The following is a 26,476-nucleotide window of genomic DNA, read 5'->3' on the forward strand; positions in this document are numbered from 1 at the left end:
AGATACTTATCATTGTTGACCGAACACACTTACTGAAGTCAATACTCTTTTATTCAACATATTAAATGTGTTGTTTAACTCTGGTAACCACAGCTGTGACTTAGTTAACGATCTCAATAAATCCTACTTAAATCAGAGACAGGAAAAAATTATGCAAATGAATTCTTATCTGTTTTTCTGCCCAAGGCATATTTGATAACAGATAAAACATACTCCAAATAGTTTCTACTTAATAGTCAGAAAGCCATTTGAGGTTTTATTTGAATCAAAATCAAATACAAAGAAGAGGAGAAGCCTGCTATAGTCACAATTGGTTTTATTTCGGAAAGAAATTATACACTAAAAGGAGACATAGTTAAGGGCTTACATTCACATATGGAAGTGAATCTAGGAAAGTCAACAGTTATTAATATACAACACCATATGATTAAAAAAGACAGAACAGATCATGACAGATGGGCTGACCTTAGATTCATCCACCAAATAATATCTTTTGTTTATAAACAAAAATGTATTGGTCTTTAAGATGGCTCTTTAGAAACCAGTCTGAAGGACTTTGAAAATCAAACCCATCACACCAGTCTCTGCATCACCCCCATACTCATCCAGAAGCACGGAATCCATCAATTACACCTTGCAGCTAGACAGGATGTCTTCCACTAATCTCTTGTAAACCCAGGCATCACCCTTAAGCCGCTGCCTCCTGATACCCACCACATCGGGTTTTTGAAGCTGGCATACTTCTAGTTCAAACTGCATTGTCACTTTGCCAAAATCTGACTGTGTTTGACACTTCAGTGTATAGCTGTGGAAAACAAGATAAGAAGCCAGTTAGTAGGAGAACCATGAATATTCTGTATAATACAAGAGATTTCTAAGCCTCTTGGAGGCTGGTGGAGAAAATGCACCATTATTTCCTATTAAGCAATATATTACTGCTTACAGTTTCCAAATGACCTAGCTATGCGTTTGTGATGCAGTATGACTAGTGTTTTCCCAGAAGCTGAACTGGGATCTTAAAAAAGAATAAAGATAAAAAGGCTTTACCAGAATTCTCCCTTGCTCCAAAGAAAAGCCCTTCTTTCATAGCTAGACATGCCATTCATGCTCAAGAAATCTCCTGGTATCCGTTTATGTAACTCTTTCAACACTGTAATCCGTGAACATTAGGCCAGTTCCACAATGTTCACAACCAAGGGAAGCTCAGGGAAGATTAAGAATTTTTTTGCATGCACCTCATCGGAAGCTTCTGTCTTTCATATGAGGCTGAAGCCACCAACCTGTCAGAGGGACACATGTTTTTGAGGTTTCTCCAATAGTAATAAGAAGTTATGATCGTTGCCAACACTTTGTGGCAGAGTTATAAAAGAAAGCCCAAGGAGACAGTACATCTCCATGGTTGAAACATTCAGTATATAATCAGAACTGCCATGTTAACTACTGAGAATGAAAAGATCCAGACTAAATAAAGCTTTAAACACATCTTAAGAAACAGGTATGTTCCTGAAAAGCTGCATAAATTCAATTCATGTAAATCAGTTTTTCATTAGTTTATATCATATATAATTTTATTTATCTTAGATCTTCAATAAACACAAACAATATCCAATAGGATTAATTTTAAATTTCAGTTCCCCAAACACTTAGGGGCACATGCTTAGGCGCTGTTTCGCAAAAGTGTGGATAGGTTTATTACTTGTATCTGTTATGTATTAGGAGGTCCCACAGAATATCATTATTTTTCCTACTAACTTTGTTGTGGTTTTGAGGCTTTCTCTCAAGAACAAGCAGCCAATATCAGAAATGCCTAACGGGGCACCTGCAGTTATGGTCCCTGATCGGAAGACGAAGCCAGAGCGATTTAGTCATATGAAAGAGAAAAAGTAATTTTTCCTGACTGGAAAAAAATAGGGACTGCAGCTGAGATTGGCAATATCTATGAAAATTAGATAGATAATAATATATAGTACCACTGGAAAACAAAGAAGGTAAAAAGAAGAGGATCAAGGCAAAGACCATATGTTTGATCAGGAAGTTCGAAGAACAAATTATTGGTAAACAGCCAGTTAGTGATCTAATAGACACCCGATGATGAAGGAAAGATAACTGCAGGTTTTCAGATACGAATTTGGCTAGAGGCTCCGAAACCATGGCTAAGCCCCAAGCGTGAAGACTAGGTCGGCGTGAGTCAGACGTGTTCTAATGACATGTAGGGGAGAAAAGCCAAAGTTCATGTAAGGAATGTTCATCAACGCAGACAGAGAGTGAAAAGTAAAATCACTTTTGTAAAAGATTGTTTCTTAAAATCTTAACTCTAGAAGGACTATTCTATTTATATGCTTTTGTTAAACATTAGTGACTCTTCTTAGCTACATTAATAATACAATTGTAAAGAGACCTAACCGAGTGGAAAGGCTTGGAAATACGAACACCGTAGGTGACCAGAAGAGGTCATGCTGCGCGGACCACGGGCCCTACCAGGAGGCTCTGCCGGCAGGGCCCTCGGCAGTGCCCTCGGCTGAGGTGGAACGACTTCCTAAGTACCGAAATCCCAAACCTGTAAGGTTGCAGGTCACAAAGAGAATGGAGTCTCTATAAACCTTGGTTTAAAGTGCCTCATAAATTTAGGTTACAATTTATATTATTGTAAAGTAGAACATTAAAAAAAAAAAGTTTGTAAAAGAAAGCTGGAAGAAGTACAGATCTTCCTATTTTGAGAAGTCTAGCTTTCAAAGTGGTGGCAGTGTGGGCACTTAAAAAGTGGCTATAGCTCATGTGAAACAAAAGAGAATAAATTATGAACAATGACACTACCACAAACGCTTTTTGGAACAAGGTGGGAGAAATTTTTTTAAGGGGAGAAAAGAATAGCCTGTGTTTTCTCAAAGCTCAAAAGATAACAAGTAATAAATACACCCAACAGCCTGTCAGTGTGCTTCTTACCCCTTTCGTACGAAGTCAACGTGCTTCTTTGGGAGAACAGACATTATTTCATTCAAGAGTTGATCTGGATTCACTAATCTGGTTGTAGTCACATTATAGTGAGGCTTAAAAAAGAAAAAGAAGGGGTGAGAAGTAGATCTTTACATCAACACAAAGACCATCCTACCTGATTTAGAGACACAAAACTCCTCAAAATAGTACCATTTCAAATGAAAATATTTCATGAAACAATTTACAACCCACTCCTGGTAAACTGGACTAAGATGACACTGGGAAAACCTGGAGAAATCATGTTTATTAGTAACTCTGTCCATATCATCCTTTTAACATTTTCATCTTCCTCTCCTACCAACTTTTTCTAAGAAACAAATATTAAACAATGTCTATCTGTTAGAACTTCACCTGTCCCTTCCATTCTATGGGCAACAGAGACACGACAGTCCTGAGACATAAACTGCGGGAAGATGAAACAAATCCCTGGAAATGTTCATTTGTACATGGTTGGGTATGTGTCCTTAACTCTCTCTGGATTACTTTAAAAACAGAATCCCAGGAGCTAATTCTATGACAGCTTTGTATGAGAATGTGAGAATACAACAAGTATTCCTTTTTAAAAACTAATGTCAAGTTATTTTTTTTCTCATTCACTGAGAGCATAGTTCTCAGATAATTCATTCCTAATTGGAACCAAGTCATCCATCCATTCATCCAACAACCATTTACCGAAGGCTTACTATGTGCCAGGCACTGTTTTAATAGGTCCTGGAAACAGAAATCCCTACATTCTTAGTAGTACCTTCACTCAAATAAAATCACACTTTCTATGTCTTTTAGATTTGAGTTTTTATAAATAACAAAATGCTGAACTTGGAAAAGACCCAACTACCTTACTTGTCAAATTAAGAACCTGTGGCCCAAAGAAGAATACACATTTCTTCAGGTGGGGTTTCCCAAAATGTAGCATAAACTATCACTGAAGACACAACATTAGCTCTGGGTGATACACAGAGAAATATTTTTATTTTAATATTTGTGTATGTTTTCCAATTTGATTTAGAAAAATATAATTAGCAAAAACTGATAAATATAGTTTCCTTTTATTTTATCTTATTTTCTTATTTTTTGTTACTGATTTCAGAGACAGAAACATCAATGAGAGAGAACATCAATGCCTCCTGCATGCCCCCCACTGGGGATTAGGCCCACAACCAGGAATCGAACCAGTGACCTTTCAGTGTACAGGACAACACCCCACCAACTGAGCCACACAGGCCAGGGCTATAAATCTTTTCTTTTTTTTTTAAATCTCACCCAAGGATATTTTTCCATTTATCTTCAGATAGAGTAGGAGGGAGGGAAGCGGGAAAGGCGTGGGGAGAGGGAGAAAGAGAAATATCGACGTGAGAAAGACACATTGATTGGTTGCCTCCTGCAAGACCTCAACCAGAACCAGGGACGAAACCGCAACTGAGGTACGTGCCCTTGACCGGAATTGAACCCACGACTCTGGTTTGTGGGCTGGCACTGTAACCACTGAACCAAACCTGCCAGGACTATAAATCATTTTTTATTTTATTTTATTTTTTATATATTTTTTAAATTGATACTTTAGGAAGAGAGGGAGGGAGAGAGAGATAGAAACATCAGTGTGAGAGAGACACATCGATCAGCTGCCTGCTGCACGCCCCCCACTGGGGGGTCGAGCCCACAACCCAGGTATGTGCCCTGACCGGGAACTGAACAGGGACCTCTCAGTCCATGGGATGATGTTCAATCCACTGAGCCACACTGGCCAGACTATAAATCTTTTTTTAAAGAAAAGAGTCAATATAAAAAAAATACCAGATAAATAACAGAGCAGATGATGTGCTGAGATACTGATATAAAGGTGGGTACTACACAACTGGAGTTTGGGAACCCCAGCTCTAAGTTATAAAAGGAACAAGTGGCACAGCTATAATGGGACCCTCTGCCTCCTGGGTCTCAATCCACCAAACTAAACTGGCTTTGTCAAGGTAATAATAAACCGAACACTTTCAAATCACAATTTAAGTGGTTCCTTCCATATAATAATTAATCCTACTTTATCCATTAGTATTTGATAACTGCTTAGCTTCTCATAACATATATCTAATTGGTCAGTTTCCTTAATTTTCTTTATTTAATGTGTTTTAGGGAAATGGCGCTATGGTTTTCTGAATCCCCATGTCAGGGTTTGGAATACTTTACAACACTCTCCAACCAGAGAAATCTCAGAATAATAGGATAAAATACGACTAATAAACAGCCATATGTAAGGCAACAAGTACTAATGGACAAGTCCTCTATTCTTCCACTTTAAAACAGTACATATATGGGACCTCAGAACATTCTCCCCGAAGCACCCTTCTACCAACAGCTCAGCATTTTCCTTCCCCCAAACCTACCCAGATTTGCTTGACGTGAGACTCTCAGTGCAAAAACTAAATGCAGACCCAGTCCCCAAACCACAGGGAACACCACTACCTTCTCCTCCCTTCTGTGGGCCCACCCTCCCTGAGCATGTTTTCATTACAGCAGAGTTGTGTCAGAGCAACGACATCTCTGCCTGTTTCCACGGCTACCCTTCGAGTTCCTCAAGGACATGGGCTGTGTCTGTGCATCCCTTACCTGTCACTTGCCTCCCCAAACAAAAATAGCATTCACTGGATGTTTGAATGAAAGTTCAGAAAGAATCCAAGAGAGTAAGAAACAGTGAATACCTACTAATAACTTCTTTTTCTTTTCCTTTTCAACCAAATACAGTGTCCACACCACTGACACATTCAACCTTTTAAAGCATAATAAGGCCCTCAAATGAGGTCCAAATCTCTTAGCCAGCCTACCCTCCCAGCCTGCTGCTCACTACTTTCTTCACACACACCATACTCAAAGTTCAAATGAACTTCCTTCCTGTGCACTCAAATATTCTGTGAGGGCCTACAAGGGTATCCAGACGTCAGGGACTCTTCTGCGTGCCAGAGATATGACAACTGAGCTCAAGCCCCCATCCTTAACGCATCCTTAAGGCAGTTCCTCACATATGCCCCATGCTTCCACACCTCTATGTTGCCTCCGTAAATAATCCCTCTACCCAAACTTGAATATGTGAATTACAGTTATTTGCTCCTTGAAGGGGTGGCCGTATTTAATTTATCTCTTCATTCTCAAAGCCCAATGCATAGTAACACACATATTGTAGGTGCTCAAAATATTATCTAACTAAAAAAAAAAAAAACTAATCCATTCATTCAGTACTTTTCTTTAAAAAGAAAAAGTAGTCCAGTTAGCAGTCACATGAAAGACTTAGTCCACTTACCTTGAGCCTTCTGGGCCCATCTCTGGCACAGCCCTTCCTCTTGCTCCTGGTAAGCACAGTGATAACCTTATCCAACCCCCTTTCAAGGCTGCCAAACACTTTGGTTCCTTTTCTTTTTGGAGTATCCTCTACATGTGCTTGGTTGAGATCCAGTTCCACTGAGCGACACCTTAAAAAAAAACACCCCATGAGTAGGGCTAGGCCTCCTGCCCCTGGGGCCCTCACAGGCTACGCTCTCGTACCATTTGCTAGGTGTGCCTCATTCGGGGGTCCCAGGGCCAGCCTCAGGGAGCACAAAAGTCATCTCCCATTAGAATGCAGTCCCCACTGTTCCCCCAGCCAAACACCACCTGGCAAAACTATTTTTCCCCTACCTTTTAAAAAAAATGGCAAATATGCAGCCCTGGACGGTTTGGCTCAGCAGTTAGAGCGTTAGCCCGCGGACCAAAGAGTCCCGGGTTCGATTCCAGCCAAGGGCAGGTACCTCGGTTGCGGTTCGCCCCCCGGCCCCGGTTGGGATTGCTTGGGTGGCAACCACTCGATGAGTCTCTCTCACATTGATGTTTCTCCCTCTCTCTCTCCCTCCCACTCTGTCTGAAGAAAAATGTAAAAATATCCTCGGGTGAGGATAAAAAAATAAATAAAATAAAATGTCAAATATACAGAAAAGGTGAACAAATAGTATAATGAATAAATGTTTGCCACATTTGCTTTCTCTATGCATATAGATAGATAATAAATACATTAAATAGATGTATAACTTTGCTGAGCCATCTGAAGATATGATACTTCACTTTGAAACCTTCGGCAAACATTGCCAATAAATAAGGACACTTTCCGTCTGGCCAGTGTGGCTCAGTGGACTGAGTGTTGTCCCATGGATACCCAGTTAAATTCCCAGCCAGGGCACATGCCCAGGTTGCAGGCTCAATCCCCAGTAGGGGGTGTGCAGGAGGCAGCAGATGGATGTTTCTCTCTCACATCGATATTTCTCTCTCTCTCTCTCCAAAAATATCAATAAAAACACATTTAAAAAAATTTCCTACATCACTACAATACCATTACATCAAGAAAATTATTAATAATGTCATAATATCATCTAATATCTAGTTCACATTCTAATTCTCTCAATTATCCTCAAAATGGATCCCGTTTAAAAAAATAACTCTAAGAGACAATGAAAGGTCACTTATGCTGCAGAATCATTCATATAAGAATGGGTTTTCTGTGAAACACCTCTAGTATCCTTACTATTTTGAGCAACTGCTATCTGTTACTGGATGTCTATGCTCTACTGGCCAAAGTATAGACACAGATGAGCCTCAGAGAAAAAACCACGTGGCTGGGGCCAAGGCTGCTGCCTTCCCAGCCTGCTGTACTTTAGGTTAAGGTGCCAGTCCTCCCACTGATGAGTTTCACAATTCTACCCCACGAGGAAGGCAGGGGGACAGCTCCAGTAATGGCCAAAGACCATCCTCATACAGATGTCCCTGCAGTCTGATAGAATTTCATGATGGTTTGCCTTAATCAGATTTATCATATATGAAAACAGGAAATCTGGTTACACATACTAAACATCAAGGAGTCTAAAAAACAAAACACTTACCGCCTCTCAGGGCTAATGACACCTGTCATTAACTTCTCTGTTCCTGGTGAATTTACTGACATTTTAATTGGGGTTTCCTTTAGGCACTGGTTTCTAACTATTAGAAAAACAACAAACACAAACCATATGTAGTTGACATACTGTAGTTTCAAACTTTCTATCAATAATGCATACATCACCCCATTCACTGACTCAGAAATATTGTAATCACTTCGCCAGTGATGCTAAGATTATAATTCTTTAAATAAATGTTTCCATGTGATTTATAAAACAATATCATTTTGCTTTGCATGTGTGGCTCTTTTTTCTTCAATCCAAAATTAAGACCATGCTTATGATTTATAAATATCATGACAGATCTAAATAGATCACATAAATACAGATTTTGTGATTAATGATTCTCCTTTTCTAATGAAATAAATGAAAGACAATCTGTAGTTATACAAGGACCCAATGTATGCCTTTAATTGATATAGTACTGAGAGGTGTTAATTCAATTCACAGCTCAATTCACTTCGTTAGGCCAGCGATTTTCAGCCTTTTTCCTCTCATGGCACACATGAACTACTAAAATTCTCTGACATAACAAAAAATATACTTTTTGCCTATATGACAAAAAAATAGGTATAATTTTGAATGATTTAAAAAAATAACAATAATAGTAATTACCTACCCTTTCTGCTCTAAAGTGACTTTTTAAAAAATCATGTTCCTATACTTGTATGTAAGTTTCTGATACCAAGAATTAACCAATCTGATGCAACCTTATTATGTGATGTGACCAATAAGATGCAATTCTATTATATGATCTACATATTCATGGCTCAAGACAGGGCACTCACACCGGATGGCTACTGTTGTGTTGGCTGCTGCCATTTTTTTAATTTGACAGTCTAAGGGAAAAGATGTCAGTGCCCCTGACTGAATAGTCAGGTATTGCATGTTTTCAAAATTCTTGCAGCACACCAGTTGAAAATGACTGTGTTAGGCAAAGAGAACAGTCCCCTGTGAAAGCATGACAAAAGTTATTAAAGAGCAGTGAGTTTTGGTTATTTTTATATTCCCTATTCCAGAAATTTGTGTTTTCTTCTAGTGGGGTATTTGCATCCCAGATAGTTTGTGACAAATTTGCATTAACAAATCTGGTTACCAGTGATAACCCTTTATAGATAATAATATTCACTTTATACAATGTCGAGTTCTTAAAGAGATAAGAGGTTTTGTTTTGCTTATGGCTATTCAGCACTCTTCTCACTGGTCCTACAAGAACAATAAAATAAGATCCATCAACATCTACGAAAACAGTTTTCATCTTTGTACATCGCAAGTATATACTACCATACATAGCTATCCTTCAACAAGTTGTCACTGACTGGATTATACAGGATTCAGAGAAATGAAATTAATGTTTATGTCAAAAATGACTCAGAGCAAAAGTAAAATGCAAAGCACTAATGGAAGCTATCAGTCGGGGCTTCAGACACTCCCATAGGCAGCTCTTATGTTTAGAGAAAAACAGCCAATAACAGTTTTTGACCAACATAATCTTTCTCATGGGACAAGTCATGTAAACTGATGACATTTTTAAGATTATAAATTCTCAACTATTCATACTTTAAAACCTTCAGAAACATATAAAAAGCAGAAAATGCCCTGGCCAGTTTGGCTCAGCGGTTAGAGCATCAGCCTGTGGTCCAGAGAGACCCGGGTTCGGCTCCCGCTAAGGGCATGTTCCTTGGTTGCAGTTTATCCCCGGCCCTGGTTGGGTCGTGTGGGTGGCAGCCACTCGATGTGTCCCTTTCACATTGATGTTTCTCTCCCCCGCTCCCCTCTATATGAACAAAAAATGGAAAAAAAAATAATAATGTCCTTGGGTGAGGATAAAAAATAAAAAAATAAAAATAAAAAATAAAAAGCAGAAAATATCAGTAATAGAAAGGACTATAAGCATCAAAGGCTCCTTTTTAAAAAGCTATGAATGACGCCCAGCCGGCGTCAACCCATGCACCAGTGGTCGCCAGTTCGATTCCCGGTCAGGGCACATGCCCAGGTTGTGGGCCAAATCCCCAGTGGGGGGGGGCATGCAGGAGGGGGCCAATCGATGTTCTCTCTTATCAATATTTCTATCTCTCTCTCCCTCTCCCTTCTTCTCTTTCTAAAAATCAATAAAGAAAAAAAAAATTAAAGCCCTGAATGAGCTGAAGGTCCATCTGATCTCCCTGCCCAATGCCACTCACAAAGCATGCTGTATGTACCTCTAGTAAGAGAAATAAACAGAAGAGATGCAATTACAAATACTACTGAGGTCCTACTATGTGAAAATGTTATCTCAATGAAACCCCATAACAACCAAGGCAGTCACACACTCATCATCATCATCATCACACCAAACTAGCTTCAAAATTTGAGGAAAAGTGCTGTTTGAGTTGATGAACTAGAGAATGTGATTAATAGCACTTCAGTAAATATTCAAACAAAGTTTTTCATATCTTCACATGTAAGAAGTAGACCTCTGGAACTGGCTACCGGCCCCATTAGCAAACTGGAAGCACAATGACAGGACGTGGTTTAGCAGCAGTTGTGGTTTAGAAACATTTGCCAATGTTTCAGAGTTTGGGTTCATCAGGATCTTAACACAACAAGACTAGGTCACAATCGCTGGGAAAAAGCTAGTAAAATTTAGGTGTCGCCCTGGCCAGTTTGGCTCAGCGGTTACAGCGTCGGCCTGCGGTCCAGAGAGACCCGGGTTTGGTTCCTGCTAAGGGCACGGATCTCGGTTGCAGTTTGTCCCCAGCCCTGGTTGGGTCATGTGGGTGGCAGCCACTCGATGTGTCCCTTTCACGTAGATGTTTCTCTCTCTCTCTCTCTCTTCCTCTCCCTCCCTTCCTCCCACTCTAGCTGAACAAAAAATGGAAAAATGTCCCTGGGTGAGGATTTAAAAAAAAAAAAACAATTTAGGTGTCATTTTATTTATTTATTTATTTATTTATTTATTTATTTATTTATTTTATTTTTTTATCCTCACCCGAGGACATTTTTCCATTTTTTGTTCAGGTAGAGTGGGAGGGAGAGAGAGGAACAGAGAGAGAGAGAGAGAAACATCGATGTGAAAGGAACACATCGAGTGGCTGCCACCCGCACAACCAACCAGGGCCGGGGACAAACTGCAACCGAGGTACGCGCCCTTTGCGGGAACCGAACCCGGGTCTCTCAGGACCGCAGGCCGACGCTCTAACCGCTGAACCAAACCGGCCAGGGCTTAGGTGTCATTTTAAAAAGTGGCATTGACTAGCCTGGACAGTGTGGCTCAGTGGACTGAGTGTCATCCCATAGGCTGAGAGGCCCCAGTTCGATTCCCGGTCATGGCACATGTCTGGGTTGTGGACTTGATCCTCTGTAGGGGGAGTGCAGGAGGTAGCTGATCAATGTTTCTCTCTCACATCGATGTCTGTATCTCTCTCTCTCTCCCTCCCTCTCTCTCTAAAAAAAAAAAAAAAAAATCAATGAAAAAAAAAAATTTTTAATAAAAATTAAAAGTGACGTAGGCTAGATCATAGTAAATAAAATCCCTTCAGGCTTTAATTTATTCACACCTTCATTCAACAGATATGACCCCCATTATAAACCAGGCATTGGGCACCTACTATGTATCAGACAACAAACAGAGCCCTTCCTATATACTATGCCATGCTGCAATAAAGACAGAAGCGTCTCTGCTCTCATGGCACTTACTATCTTACCCTGGTGAGACCCAGTTCCAGAAGACCAGGTTCAATTTTCGATACCATTTTAAGAGGCACCCTGACAAAATAGAATATGTTTAGATGAGGCCAGCAATAAAAACACTGAGGTGTCACAAAGGAAACTTTCAATAATTGGTGATGATTAAGCCGAAGAGAGAAAACCAGGGAAATGAGAGTTTTGATATGTGGACACAGATATCTGGAAGGGCATCACAGCTATATACTGCCTACTGGAGTGTGGGAGGTAGTTCAAGGCTGAACAGGATCAGATACCGGAACTGGAGATCCAGATGAGTAAGAAGGATTCAGCAGAGACTTCGGTTTAGTCATTAAAAGTGGGAGCAAAGAGGCAAGCAAAATCTAACTCTGGATGACCTGGGCAAATCCTTCACTCATTTGGACCTCAGGTTCCTCAGCTGTAAAAAAGGCAGGTGAATTAAATGAGCTCTATCTTGCCTTTCTGCTTTGATATTCTATGATGCTATGACTCAACTTTATATAAATAAAAAAGAGAAAAACTTATCATTTGAGGAAAATCAGAAGTTGACTAATATGCTTTCATTTCAGCTAATACAAATAACATATAATAAAAAAGCAGGCTGGCTTCTCCTAGAAATTCCTGAGACCAATGCTAGTCCTTTCTGACCTGCTATATATACATTTATTTAGCATGGTTAGAAGAATGGACTTTGAAGGTGCTTCAAGCAAATACCTTTTGAGGGTGTAGTGTAATGATTTGGTGTAGTGAGTATTTCTCTTTTATGCTGGTTCTTATTAACTGGAGTCTTTGGCTCTGGAAGTACAAAGCACTCTTCATTCTTTACAGCAGACTTAGGAGTATATATATTCTCTTTGTTCTTTAATTTATTGGCAGATGCTTTGCACAAAGCTGGAGTTAATGATTTAGATTCCAAACCATTTGATTCTGTCCAATGCTTGGCAAACTGGAAAAAGAAAGTCAATTTCTTTACAACATGCTTTAATCATTTGCAGATTACCTTGTACCATTTTTACTAAAATAAAATACTATCAAAAGAATATTATTGGCAATACCAAGAAATTTGAAAATGTATATTCCATTATCTTTAGTACATGTAGATCACTTTAGTCTGTTTTATTGACAAGTAATTTTTAACATGCTTCAGGCCAAGTTTTTATTCAAACATACCCAGGTCCTAGGCAATATTGAGAATGGCCACAAATAAATCCCTAAAAATTGCTTCCTATACCTAGATTGCCATGGTTTGTCTCTCTCTCTTTTTTAAATCCGAGGATATTTTTCTATTTATCTTCAGATAGAGTGAGAGGAAGGGAGAGAGAGGGAGAGAAAGGGAGAAAGAGAGAAACATCGACATGAGAGGGACACATTGACGGGTTGCCTCCTGCGTGACCCCAACCAGGGCCGGGGAGAAACTGCAACCAAGGTATGCCCTTGACCGAAACTGAACCTGTGAGTCATTGGTCCACGGGCCGATGCTCTAACCACTGAGCAAACAGGCCAGGGCCATGGTTTGTCTCTTAATGTGTACCAAAAATAAGTTTAGTTGACAATTAGTGCAGAAAAATCATGTTAAAATACTATAACAGAAATGTTGGATAGAAAATATTTTTTAATCCTTTTGAATTTATGGTTGAACTTGCAAAATAGTAAGGAAAGTCCTCAGAGGTCAAACTAAAAAGAGGAGCTTGAATCCAGAAATACAACCAAGGATGAGACTGCCCAATGCCCTACAAGCATCTACCTACTATCTTGGATACCCTTTGGCACAGGTTTTAACACCATGGAAGCCTTAGACCTATGCAAGGCGGTAAGTTAGATCCAAAGCTCCCATGAAAAATCAGGAGAGTCTATAACTCAATTTAAAAAGTAAATCACATATAAATATGCCCTGCAAAGGAGTTGGCAAGAAAATGTATTTATCTTGGCCTTAGCTTTGGAGGAGGAAAAAAATGTCTCCTTTAATAATTTCTAAGTAACCACAGGACAGTCTTCACATAGGCTGGGGGCCCAAATTCATACTATATGCATGATCACCAAAACTGAAAGCCTTGAATTTAATTTAAAGTGGCCCTGCCTGGCCATTGTGGCTCAACGGATTGAGCATCACCCCATAGACTGAGAGATCCAGGTTTGATTCCTGGACAGGGCACATGCCCAAGGTTTTGGTCTCGATCACCAGAAGGGGGCGTGCAGGAGGCAGCCGATTGATGTTTCTCACATGGATGTCTCTATCCCTTCCTCTCTCTAAAGAATCAACATAAATAAATAAATAAATAAATAAATAAATAAATAAATAAATAAAGTAGTCCTAATTGGTTGTGTTCCAGGAGCATGGTAAAAGCAAACACAATTCATATTTAAAAGAAAAGCTTTGATCCAACACAACTCAAACTTTCAACCCTTAGTCTAAGCCTCAAAGTATTACCACAGAGCCTTTGTTATATAATTGGGAAGAATACAGAATGTCTGCTATCCTGCTAGGACTACTAAATGTAATAAAAGAAAAAGGTGTTAAATGCGTAAGAATTGGGAAAAAAAACAAAACTCATCCATAGATGATATAATTCTCTATGTAGAGCAGTCAAAAGAATATACAGACATCTCTGGCCGGGTGGCTCAGTAGGTTGGAGCACTGTCCCATACACCAAAAGGTTGTGGGTTTGATCCCCAGTCAAGGCACATACCCAAGGCTGCAGATTTGATCCCCAGTTGGGGCACATATGGGAAGCAACTACTGATGTTTCTTTCCCATGGATGTCTGCCTGCCCCCTCTCTCTCTCTCTTCCCCTTCCTATCTCTCTCAAGGCAATAAAAACATATAGTTGGGTGAGGGTTAAAAAAAAAAAAAAAAGAATATACAGACAAATTATAAGAATTAGAAAGAGTTTAGGAAAGTTGTTGAATAAGATCAATGCACAAAAATCAACTTCATATCTACACATCAGTACCAGAGAGTTAGAAAAATGTGATTTTTTAAAACCTACCATTTCCAATAGTAATAAAATATAAAAGTACCTAGAAATAAACCTAATAAAATATATGTAAGACATTTTTGGAGAAATTCAGAAAACTTTATTAAAAGCAATTAACTAAAACCTAATCAATGGAGAGGTGTACTGTGTTCATTGTTCATGGATAGGGGATTTAAGGGTCTAGATTGCAATTTTTCCCAATTTGAATCTTAAATTCAATGTAATTTCAATTTTGGAGCGAGTATGTGAAATTTGTCAAGTTGATTCTAAAATGTATATTGGAATGCAAAGAGGCAAGAATAAGAGGAAACTGGCCTAAGGAAGAATAAGAGGAAATGATCAACCAGCTAGAAGAACAATTATAAAATTAAAGTAATTAAGATGTGAGGTATTGGTGCAAATAAACCAATAAAATAAAATATAGAGCAGAAACAGACACACTCATATGACAACTTAATATATCATAGAAATACCTTTGTAGATTGGAGGGAAAAGAGTGGACTTTGAATGGTGCTGGTACAACTGATCATACAAGGGACAAATTGATTCCTTACCTCATACCATACAGGAGAATACCAGATAATTGAAGACTTAAATGTGAAAAGAAAAGGTTAAAACTTTTAGAAGCAAAAAATGCAAAGTTATAAACCCTAAAGGAATTAACTGACAACTTCAAACTCATTAAAATTAACGACATCTTTCATCAAAGTAAAAGGACAAGAGACAAACTCAGACAATATATCTGTAACACATAATCAACAAAGAATGAGAATTAAGATTAAATTAAGAACTTTGATACAAGAAAAAAAACAACCCAACAGAAAAAATAGGCAAAATGTGAAAAACCATTTCATTGGCCAATTAATATATGAAAAGATGCCTAAGTAATCAGAAAAGTACAAATTAAAACCATAGTGAGATATCACTTTACACTCCCAGATTAGAAAAGGTTAAATAGCTAAAAATATCAAGAACTGATAAATATGTGGAGCAATGGGAATACTCTTGTACCAGTGGCTGAAGTGTAATAATATAACCACACTGGGGTACGGGGGGAACTGGCGTTATCTGGTAAGGCTGAAGGTACTCACTCCACTTCTAAGTGTATATATACCCTGTACAACTCCTGTATATATGTAACACTTGCTGTATACAAAAATTAACATAGCAAGTTCTGGCTGGAGTTTCAAAACTCAGCTTTTAAAAAGTTCCCGACACTAAGTCTGTTTGTATGGTTGGGGCACTGAACCCTTCTGTACCAGAGTGTCTAGACTATACAAAAAGTGTTATGTAAGCTGCATACCTGCTTTCCTTCTGGAAGGCTAGAATTCCTAGGACTGTGACTGATCACACAGGCAAAGAGTGCCTGAGTAACCAGCACCCACGTCTCTGGTGAGCTCCCCTGAGCACAGACATGCACACCCGCTGCTGTTTCACTGCTGAAGGAGACAGTGTGGCCCCCTCAGAGACAGGAGGAAGATAGAACTGCACATCCAAGAAGCTCAACAAACTCCAAGTAGAATCGAAAGACTTTCGAAAGGAGAGGAAAACAGATCAGTTGCTGCTCTGAGTGGCGGGGAGAGGGAGTTGACTACAAAGGGGCATAAGGGAATTTGGGGGGCAACAGAACTGTTCTTGATTTTGGCGGTGGTTACAAGAATGTATGCATTTGTCAAAATACAGAATTGTATGCTAATATAGCATAACTATTTTTTTTTATTCCTTACCCGAGGATACTTTTCTATTTATCATCAGATAGAGAGGGAGAGAGAGAGAGACACAGAGAGAAACACCGACTTGATAGAGCCACATCTACTGTTTGCCTCCTGCACGACCCGACCAGGGCCGGGGACAAACCACAACCGAGGTACGTGCCCTTGACCAAAATCGAATCCGACTCATTGGTCCTCAGGCTGACGCTCTAACCGCTAAGCCAAACCGGCCAGGGCATATAGTATAACTATTTAATTACGTAAATTATACCTGAGAGGGGGGGGGGGGGGGGGTAGAGAAGTAGTAAAGTGTTCCAAAATGTAATCTTGGCTTTCTTCAACTTGGAAATAATTGGCATCCCTTTCATTCATATTCCAACAATCTTTTATTAATGTTTTCTTTCTTTCTTTCTTTTTACTGATTTGAGAGGGGGAGTGGGAGAGAAATTTATTTATGCATTCATTGGTTGATTCTCGTATGTGCCCTGACCAGGATTGAACCTGCAACCTTGGTGTATCGGGACAACACTGTAACCAACTGAGCTACCCAGCCAGGGCTCTCAATGTTTTCAATGGTTTAGGAATCTATTAAGTTTGCAATCACACACTAGATTGCATGTTTGAGCCTAGATGTTTTTTATAATTGAGACAATATATTCTGCCTTAAATAGTAATAAAAGTAACCAACCTGTGGTGTTTGGGGAGTAGCCACACCTGTTGATGAACTGTCTTCATACCATTCAGAGTCTATTAATCCAGCCACATAATTTTCATCACTTGTGGTCATATCTTCTAGACTCAGGTTCTTTGACTATTCAAAAATATAAACATCATGATTCAATTTTTAAAATAATTCCCAGCACAGGGCAAGGCCCTGGAAGTAGAAACAAATGAGAGTGAGAGAGTATACTGAAGAAGCTTATCATTCAGTACAGAAAACAGGAAGTCAAAAAATTTTAATTCAGGTTATTAAATGGGAGAATCTGACTCTCAAACAACATCTTGGAATATTCTTTGTTCAGAGCTTGTCTTTATCAGATAATCACCAATGCCAGACAAATAACTCCTTTGCAAATCTACAAACAAAAAGCTCTGACAAAGTAGAGATGGAAGGGAAACAACTCTGAAATGCAGGTTTCTCAGTTTTAAGAACATACACAGTAGTTAACAATTTATACCAGAAATAAATGAGCCTTATGAAAGATGCCCCGGGGACAGGATATTTGAGGTCCTGTGTGTTTTGTTGTTGTTTTTTAAATCCTCACCCGAGGACATTTTTCCATTTTTTGTTCAGATACAGTAGAGTGGGAGTGAGAGAGAGAAAGAAAGAGAGAGAAACATCGATGTGTAAAAGACACATCGAGTGGCTGCCACCCACACGACCAACTAGGGCCGGGGACAAACTGCAACCGAGGTACGCGCCCTTCGTGGGAACCGAACCCCGGTCTCTCTGGATCACAGACTGACACTCTAACCACTGAGCCAAACAGGCCAGGGAGAGGTCCTGTGTTACTAATACCCCCAGAGACATTTGTTTTCCTTCATTCTTCCTCTCTATAAACTAAGGTTATACCAAATACTCCCCAAATTCTAAGACAATGGAGTGTAATTGGGGTTATTATTTCTCCCTCCTTCCCTTTCCCTCAGCATCTAGTTAACCTGGCCAGGCAATTTTACTTGAATTTCTTACACCTCGTCCTTTCCTTTCCAGTCCCACAGCCACTGTTCTAATTCAATAACAAATCTTCTCAGACCTGAACTATTCGAACAGACAATATGGTCTCCGCCACCAATCTTTCCACCCTCTCAATTAGTAATGAGAGTTCTCCAGGATTGCCAATTACCATCAACTAGACTAGCTGCATGGAGTAACTAGGCTGAGAAAAATACTAAAGTAGCCCAGCCCGTGTGGCTCAGTGGCTGAGTGTCGACCCATGCACCAAGAGGTCACTGGTTCAATTTCCGGTCAGGGCACATGTCCAGGTTAAGGGCCCGATCCCCAGTGGGGGGACATGCAAAAGGCAGTCAATCGATGTTCTCTCTCATGGAGCTTTCTATCTCCCTTTCCCTTCCTCTCTCTCTAAAAAAACAATAAAGAAAAAAAATTAATAAAAAAAATACTAGCCCTGGCCGGTTTGGCTCAGCGGTTAGACCGTTGACTTGCGGTCCTGAGAGACCCGGGTTCGGTTCCCGCTAAGGGCGCGTACCTCAGTTGCAGTTTATCCCCTGCCCTGGTCAGTCGTGCGGGTGGCAGCCACTCGATGTGTTCCTTTCACATCGATGTTTCTCTCTCTCTCTCTGTTCCTCTCTCTCCCTCCCACTCTACCTGAACAAAAAAGTGGGAAAATGTCCTCGGGTGAGGATTAAAAAAAAAACAAAAAACTAAAGCTAAGTCTAGGCTCAATGGGGAAAAGTAGTGTTGTGTAAATGATGGTTGTCATGGGTATTACAGTAGAGAGTAACAGCACACACATATCTGAATGAACAATTCTAAATACGTACCGTTAGATGAACTGGTTAAAATTAGTCATATCAGTGACATGACATGTCTTGCTCAAAAATCCATGGTTCCGCCCTGGCCGTTTTTGCTCAGTGGTTAGAGCATCAGCCTGCGGTCCAGAGAGACCTGGGTTTGGTTCCCGCTAAGGGCATGTACCTCGGTTGCAGTTTGTCCCCGGCCCTAGTTGGTTGTGGGTGGCAGCCACTCAATGTGTCCCTTCCAGGTCGATGTTTCTCTCTCTCTCTCTCTCTCCCACTCTATCCGAACAAAAAATGGAAAAATATCCTCAGGTGAGGATAAAAAAAAAAAAAAAAATCCTTGGTTCCCATTACCCAGAGAGTCAAGTCTAACCCCTCTGACACGGGAATTCAAGGTTCTCTATAATCTCTCACCTACCCTCCCAGCTCACGTGCTTCTAGATCCCTTACTCTCTCACTTTCCCCCTACTTGAACTCTTCATTTTGCTCAACAGGTCTAGTCACTGTCAACAGAATATATCAAGCACATCCATGTGCCTGGGCTTTTGCTATTTACATTCATCTTGCCCTTAATACTGTGATCTTTTCCATTTTTGTAAACTTGACTGTGGGTCCAGTTAGGATCACCCATGGCGAGCATACCCATCCTCTAAAGCCCCTGGAGCACACCTCCAGCTCCTTATCTGGCCCTAATCATCTACTACAGTGACTTTCAACTGGTGTGCCACAAGAATTTTTAAAACATGCAATACCTGACTATTTAGTCAGAGGTACTGACCTCTTTTCCCTTAGACTGTCAAATAAAAATTTAAAAAATGACAACAGCCAACACGACAATAGCCATCTGGTATGAATGAATCAAAACTATGCCTAGTCTTTTGTCAGGTCAGCAAAAAAACGTATTTTTAGTGTGCCACAGAATTTTAGTAATTAGTTTCTGTGTGCCATGAGATGAAAAAGGTTGAAAACCAGGCAGAGTATTTGGAAGGCAGAATTTTAAGCCATGGGAGATACAAAGAATCACACAGAAAACAGAGTCTAATGTGAGCACTTAGGAATGGCATGGTGCTTCCGGATATACAAAGCTTCTCTGCCATTCTAAATGTTCGTGACAAAGGAGGAGACAAAGACAACAAAATAGAAAAAAAATGTGGTCACAACTAACTCATATGAAGAATTTGAGTGGCATAAGCTACTGCTACTGCTCAACAAACAAAAACCTAAACCCTTAATATAAATGAGTATCAAAAGTCATTAAATATTTCATGTCCTATAAAGTATATGTCCTATATTCATAGGTCTTACTCCCAACAATTTTAAAAATTATCTACAATTCAGTAATACTGTGTTTTTTAAAAGCACTTACATGTACATAAATTATATAAATAAACATACTAAATATAGACCCTAAGAACACAATAAAATATAAACTATATTATCTATAGGTAGTGGGCTTATACTTATAGGCAAGCTATTTTTCTTTAATTTATCTGTCGCTTAAAATTTTTCTACAACAATCAGGAATTACTTTTGTAAAATATATTGGGAGGGGGAATTTTTTTTTTTTTAAATCCTCACCTGAGGACATTGTTGCATTTATCTTCAGACAGAGCAGGAGGGCGAGAGGAAGGAAGAGAGAGAGACACATTGAATGGTTGCCACCCACAAGACCCCAACCGGGGCTGGGGACGAACTGCAACCAAGGTATGTGCCCTTAGCGGAAACCGAATTTGGGACTCTCTGGTCCGCAGGCCAATGCTCTAACCTCTGAGCCAAACTGGCCAGGGCAAGGGAGGATTTTTTTTAAAACACCATGTTAACATTCAAAATTTGACAGAATTCAAATTCAGAATTTCCCATTTTTCACATCAAAAATAGTTAAATCATAAAATGTCTTGCCTCTGACCCTTTGACACTAGCAAAGTGGTGTATCCACTCGTGAACAGGGACGGCACATGGCAAGAGCAGCAGGTGTTCACATAAAAGGTTCTAACATTTACCTTGACATTTGTGATTGGGGTACCACTGGCTTGTCCCCAGGAAAAAGAAGGAAGCCTTAAACGAACTGGTTTTCCCCGAGCCTTCTTGGCTAGAAGCAGAAGATAGGTAGCTGTGAGATCATCATATTGCCACTGGAGGAAAAGAAAATCAAGTTGTTAAGAATAAGTTTTTTGAAATAATGTTTTATTTCAAATTAAATTTTTCCCTGATGGAATAGACATTCAGAATTTAAATTTCTTTTAGCTTTTTACAAGGCATATAATGAAAAACAGCATTCCCTGACACCACACCCCCATTTCTACTCCCCACAAAGAAGCACTTTTAAACACTTTTAGCTATTTTTTGTTTCTAAATTGATTGTTTATACAGCCTTAATATTTTTCTTCAGCTTCAGATAGTATCTATAGATTTCCTACTGTGTAGAATTTAGCTCCACTGCAATTCCTTCCTTCCTTCCTTCCCCACACATCTCCTCCTGCATCCTCCTGTTATAATTTTATCATACCTTTAGTAAATCAATACTTATATTATATAAATGCACAGTATTCACAACTAAGTAAAGGTAATTTTCAAATATTTAATTAGTATACCAGTGAATCAGAACAGAGGCCAAGAAGTGAGTAGGGTCCTAGGGACCCCTGTCATGCTTATTCTTCTTTTAATGATGGGTTTTAGATGGGACTAGAGGGAGGTGCCTAGGACCTAAGGGAGGTAACAGGGCAACAGGAAGGGCACTCTGGGTAGTAGTTTTTTTACCAATCAGTATATAAATGTTAGTATCTTAACAACCAATCTGGCCTCAATGGGTGAGTATCAGCCCTGCAGCTAAACCACACATGGTGCTATCCTTGCATTTTCTTCTTTTATAACTTGGTTTTTCCTGAAGTTAAATCTTTTAAAGGCAGTTATTCATCTTACCAATTCAACTCCACATTCTCTGACACTCTTCACCTCCTCTCAACATGCTCACACATATCAACTAATCTGTCTCCTTCTCTCTCTCCCTTTTGGAGACATTCTTCCTGATGTCTCCATTCCATGGTCCACTCTGGACTGGCTTCTTTCACAGCCTGCAATACAACTGTTAGTCTTGGGATTCCATTTGCCTCTATCCTACAATGTATCCCCAATTCCCTATATCCTAAGTATTCCTCTTTCTTTTTTTTAAATTGACCTTAGAGAGAGAAAAGGACAGGGGGAGGGGAAAAGGAAGGAAGGAAGGGAGAGAGAGATCAAGAGAAACACTGATATGAGACAGAAATATAGATCGGTTGCCTTCCACATGCACCCCAACCAGGGAGTGAACCCACAACCTGGATATGTGCCCTGACAGGGAATCGAACCCATCACATTCTGGTGTACAGGACAATGCTCCAACCGAGTCACCCTAGCCAGGGCCTAAGTATTCCTGTTTCTTGGTCTGGTGGAACACATCCTCCAGTAACTTCCTGAGGGTGGATGAATGGAACATACATTTTTTGAGAACTTGAATGTCTGATAAGTGACTGCATTCTATTCACACACTTGATTCTAGTTTGGCTGAGTATAAAATTCTAGGTTGATAATAATTTTCAGTTTTGAAAGCATAGTTCCATGGTCTTCTCACTTCTAGTACAGCTATGGAAAAATCTAAAGTCTTTCTGATTCCCAAGACTTGGTGTATGATCTTTTTTGTTTTCTGTCCCTGAAACATTTTGAATCTCCTTCTCCCCAGTTTTATGAAATTTCACTGCAGCAGGCCCTTTTGTGGATCTATTTTCATTGTTTTGCTAAGTCCTGGTTAAGCCCCTTTGTTCTTAGAAACTCCGTTCTGGAATATTTCTTCAACGGTTTCTTCCCCTCTTTCTTCTGCTTTATCTTCCTGCAACTTATATTATTTGTATGTAGGACTTTTCTTACCCCTTCTCTTCTATTTGTGCATCTCTGTCTCTAGATTCTATTTCAAAAGATTTAACATTAACTCATTTTCAAACATTTCTACTGAGCTTTTCATTTCTGTGGTCATATATTAAATTTTCAAGAGCTATTTCTTGAAGTATTCCTTTTTAGTCATCTTATTCCTATTTTAAGAAAGAAATAGCTTCTCTTACCTCTGAGAATATTAGTTATTATTTCTAGCCATTTTTTCACACTTCCTGTTATGTTTTTTCCTAAGTATCTTTAGTTTTTCTTCCTTCTCCCCGCTAACCCCACGCCATTTGTTTTGACCTCTGGCTTTCCTGTTAGAGACTTTCCTCAAATATCTGGTGATCTTTGGCTGTCTGTCTCTATTTAAAAGTGAAGAATTATAACACGGCTAATTAAAGGCTCTATGTATAGTCTGGGGCTGCTTATCACTTTGGTGACTTTTCTCTAAGGCAGCGATTTCAACCAGTGTGCTGCAAAATTTTTTTAAACATGTAATACCTGACTATTTAGTGGGGGCACCGACCTCTTTTCACTTAGACTGTCAAAAAATGACAACAGCCAACACAACAATAACCATCCAGTGTGAATGAATCAAAATTATACCTATGTTTTTCTGTCAGATCAGCAAAATATATATTTTTGGTGTGCCACAGTAATTAGTTTACGTGTGCCATGAGATGAAAAAGGCTGACAATCACTGCCTCAGGTAAACAGACAGAAAACCTGAACTCTCAACCACTGCTATGGTAGGTTTTTTTCTCTTGGCTTTTCCCTGGAGATGAATCTTCTAATATTTCCCCCACCCACACTGCAAACAGGGTAAATCCTAGTTCCAACATTCTGAGTTGAACAGTGAAGGGAATTAGAGGCAATGGTTCACCATTCAATATGAGGACTGCGAGTGTCCAGGCATCCTTTTCAAAGTGGCTCATCGCCCTGGCCTTAGCCGTGTCTGGTACAAGAGGGCCTCTTGTTCAATGTCTCCAATCTTCTGCTGGGGTGGGGAAGAGGTAGCTGTCATGCGGCACGGGATAGAAAAAGGGACCCGGAGTCTAATTACTTCCAGTACAGACTTTCAACCAATCTTCCTGGTTTCCGCTCGCTTCCCTGATTTCAGAGGGTCCCAGCACCGCTGATCCCTGGGCCTTTCTGGAGCCCTGGTGCTCTAACCAATTTGCTCCTGCCTTCCCCACCGCAGGCACCTAGGCTTTCAGCTTTCTCCAGAGGGCTGGCCAGCACCACTTCCCTACTTTCTAACTTCCAGATTTTAGTGACCTTACCTTTGTCACCTCTTCTAGTCTCTTCATTGTGATTTGTTTGCCCCTTTATCCCTTTGTTACTGTAGTGAGGTTTTAGGGAGTGTTAGATGAAAACATATTTGTTCAATCTACCGTGTTTAACTGAAATTTTCTAAACAATGTACCCGTAAGACTATGAGACTCTCTGCCCTGCAAAAGTGTTAAATTTTAATAACACTGAATAATATTCAAATGCTATGTATCTCACAAAGTCCATGATCCAAAGAGTTCTAATACCAGTTCTGCTTTTATTAATAAATTCTATCAGTTAAGCCCAGCCGGTGTTATTCAGTGGTTGAGCATCGACCCATGCACCAAGAAATCATTGGTTCAAGTCCTGGTCAGGGCAAATGCCGATTGTGGGCCAAACCCCCAGTGGGGACATGCAGGAGATGGTCAGTCCATGTTCTCTCTCATCGATGTTTCTATCTCTCTCTCCCTTCCTCTCTCTCTATAATCATGAATAAAAAAATTTTTTTTTTTTTTATCCTCACCCGATGACATTTTTTTTTCGATATTTTTGTTCAGATAGAGTGGGAGGGAGGGGGAGAGAGAGAGAGAGAGAAACATCGATGTGAAAGGGACACATCGAGTGGTTGCCACCCACATGACCCAACCAGGGCCGGGGACAAACTGCAACCGAGGTACGTGCCCTTAGCGGGAACCGAACCCAAGTCTCTCCGGACCGCAGGCCGACGCTCTAACCGCTGAGCCAAACCGGTCCCAGGCGATAAAAAAAATTTTTAGCCCTGGCCGGTTTGGCTCAGCGGTTAGAGCGTTGGCCTGCGGTCCCGAGAGACCCGGGTTCAGTTCCCGCTAAGGGCACGTACCTCGGTTGCAGTTTGTCCCCGGCCCTGGTTGGTCGTGCGGGTGGCAGCCACTCGATGTGTCCCTTTCACATCGATGTTTCTCTCTCTTCCTCTCTCCCCCTCCCACTCTACCTGAACAAAAAATAGAAAAATGTCCTCAGGTGAGGATAAAAAAAAAATTTTTTAATAAATTTTATCAGTTGATATTTTAGATGGTCATGATCATAATAAATTCTTTGAAATTTATGTAATGGATCTATCCATCTGGTGGGAGAAGTACAAACTACTGTGATAAATGATCACAGAATATTTCCTTTAATCCAGAGAGGGCAGGGGGAAGGAAGGTCAGTAAAGGATTCATGAAGAAAGTACTTGAAAACTGGGTGAAAACTATGTAGTTAGAATCACTCTCCACTTTCCAAAAACTACATTAAAAAAATTTTTTCCCACCTTCCACATCTACGGTCTCATCTATGATAGCCACCTTTTTGAAAAAGATGCCATAAACTAATTAGAGACAATGGCTAAGAAACAAGTTGCCACGTGCTTATCGACAATGGCATAACCCAGGCATTGCAAGCACCTGGACAGTGCTGAGAGTTTTAAATGCAGTTTTCTAAGCAGCCTAGGAGTTTTACAACCATCCTCTAAGCCCTCTTTCCCCCTAGGCATAAAAAGCATCCTTTTTATAACTTTTTTGCCATAGCCACTGCATACTCCTCATTATGATAAGGTGCACAGGGGAGTTCTGTGTTGAATAACAGATAAATCAACACATTAGTTATGCTTTCAGGTGATGTCAATCCTCGTCTAACACAACAAATGTCTCCCTTATCTTTTACAGTTCCCTCTTTTGAAAGTCAAATGTCTAAAAGTAAAGCAATAGGTTGTTACTTGTTATAAAAAAAAAAAAGTACCATTTCTAGAAAACTAAAAACATTTTTAAATCCCCATCATTATTCCGAGAGACCAAATATTAAAGAACTGCCCAGGCACCTGGGCTGAGGAAAGGAAGCTATTGGTACAAAGGATTTGAAAAATTGAGGAGTAGCCCACTATCCCTCCTCTGACCTTGCTCCCAAGGCCTTCAATCTTTAAATCCCCACCACCAGAATACATGGGTATGTGCATTGCAGGAGCTGGGTAAAGGGACACCTTGATCTAAATCAGTTCGCACATGCACACGTGACCCTCAGTGAAGTTCCCCGACCAGATGACTGGCAGCCCCCACGATCCAGAGCCACTCACAGCTGGAAGAATAGGAGAAAGTAAGGAAAGCAATGAGGTGGGAGCTCTAGCACCACTGTTGGGAATCTCAAGAGGGCTGCAGTGAGATGGCTCAAAATCATGAGACTTATGGAACTCTTGACTTATGCATATAAACGCAGTTTAAGCCCAGCCGGTGTGGCTCAGTGGAGAGCACAGTCCCATGGACTGAGAGGTCCCAGTTTGATTCCTGGTCAGGGCACATTCCTCCCCAATTGCAGCCTCAATCCCCAGTAGGGGGCGTGCAGGAGGCAGCTGATCAATGTTTCTATCTCCCTTCCTCTCTCTCTAAAAAAATCAATAAAAGTATATTAAAAGCAGTTTAAGAGTGTCAATACAATATAAAAGTGAGAGTTCTATCAGTTGAATGTTTGGGAATAACATTGTTTCTCTCTCCTCGCA

The 26,476-nt window shown here is 40.1% G+C and overlaps 1 protein-coding gene across 4 annotated transcripts in view; it reads right to left on the reverse strand.

Moving 5' to 3' along the window:
* Positions 1–26,476, reverse strand: part of MELK (maternal embryonic leucine zipper kinase) — a 96,566-nt gene that overhangs the window by 18,664 nt on the left and 51,426 nt on the right. Inside the window, exons 11-17 of one of the 4 annotated variants that reach the window (XM_036261334.1) lie at positions 20,793–20,924; positions 17,003–17,125; positions 12,342–12,573; positions 7,887–7,983; positions 6,281–6,449; positions 2,944–3,047; positions 715–805 (exon numbers count right to left, since the gene is read on the reverse strand). In XM_036261334.1, coding sequence (XP_036117227.1) covers positions 715–805; positions 2,944–3,047; positions 6,281–6,449; positions 7,887–7,983; positions 12,342–12,573; positions 17,003–17,125; positions 20,793–20,924 — 948 coding nt within the window. Of the gene's footprint in view, positions 1–299; positions 806–2,943; positions 3,048–6,280; positions 6,450–7,886; positions 7,984–9,069; positions 9,147–12,341; positions 12,574–17,002; positions 17,126–20,792; positions 20,925–26,476 lie in introns of those variants that run through there. The other 3 variants (XM_036261333.1, XM_036261335.1, XR_004959502.1) reach the window with 3 other exon arrangements.

This window comes from Molossus molossus, unplaced genomic scaffold, assembly GCF_014108415.1.
Source record: "Molossus molossus isolate mMolMol1 unplaced genomic scaffold, mMolMol1.p scaffold_m16_p_14, whole genome shotgun sequence".
NCBI lineage: Eukaryota > Metazoa > Chordata > Mammalia > Chiroptera > Molossidae > Molossus > Molossus molossus.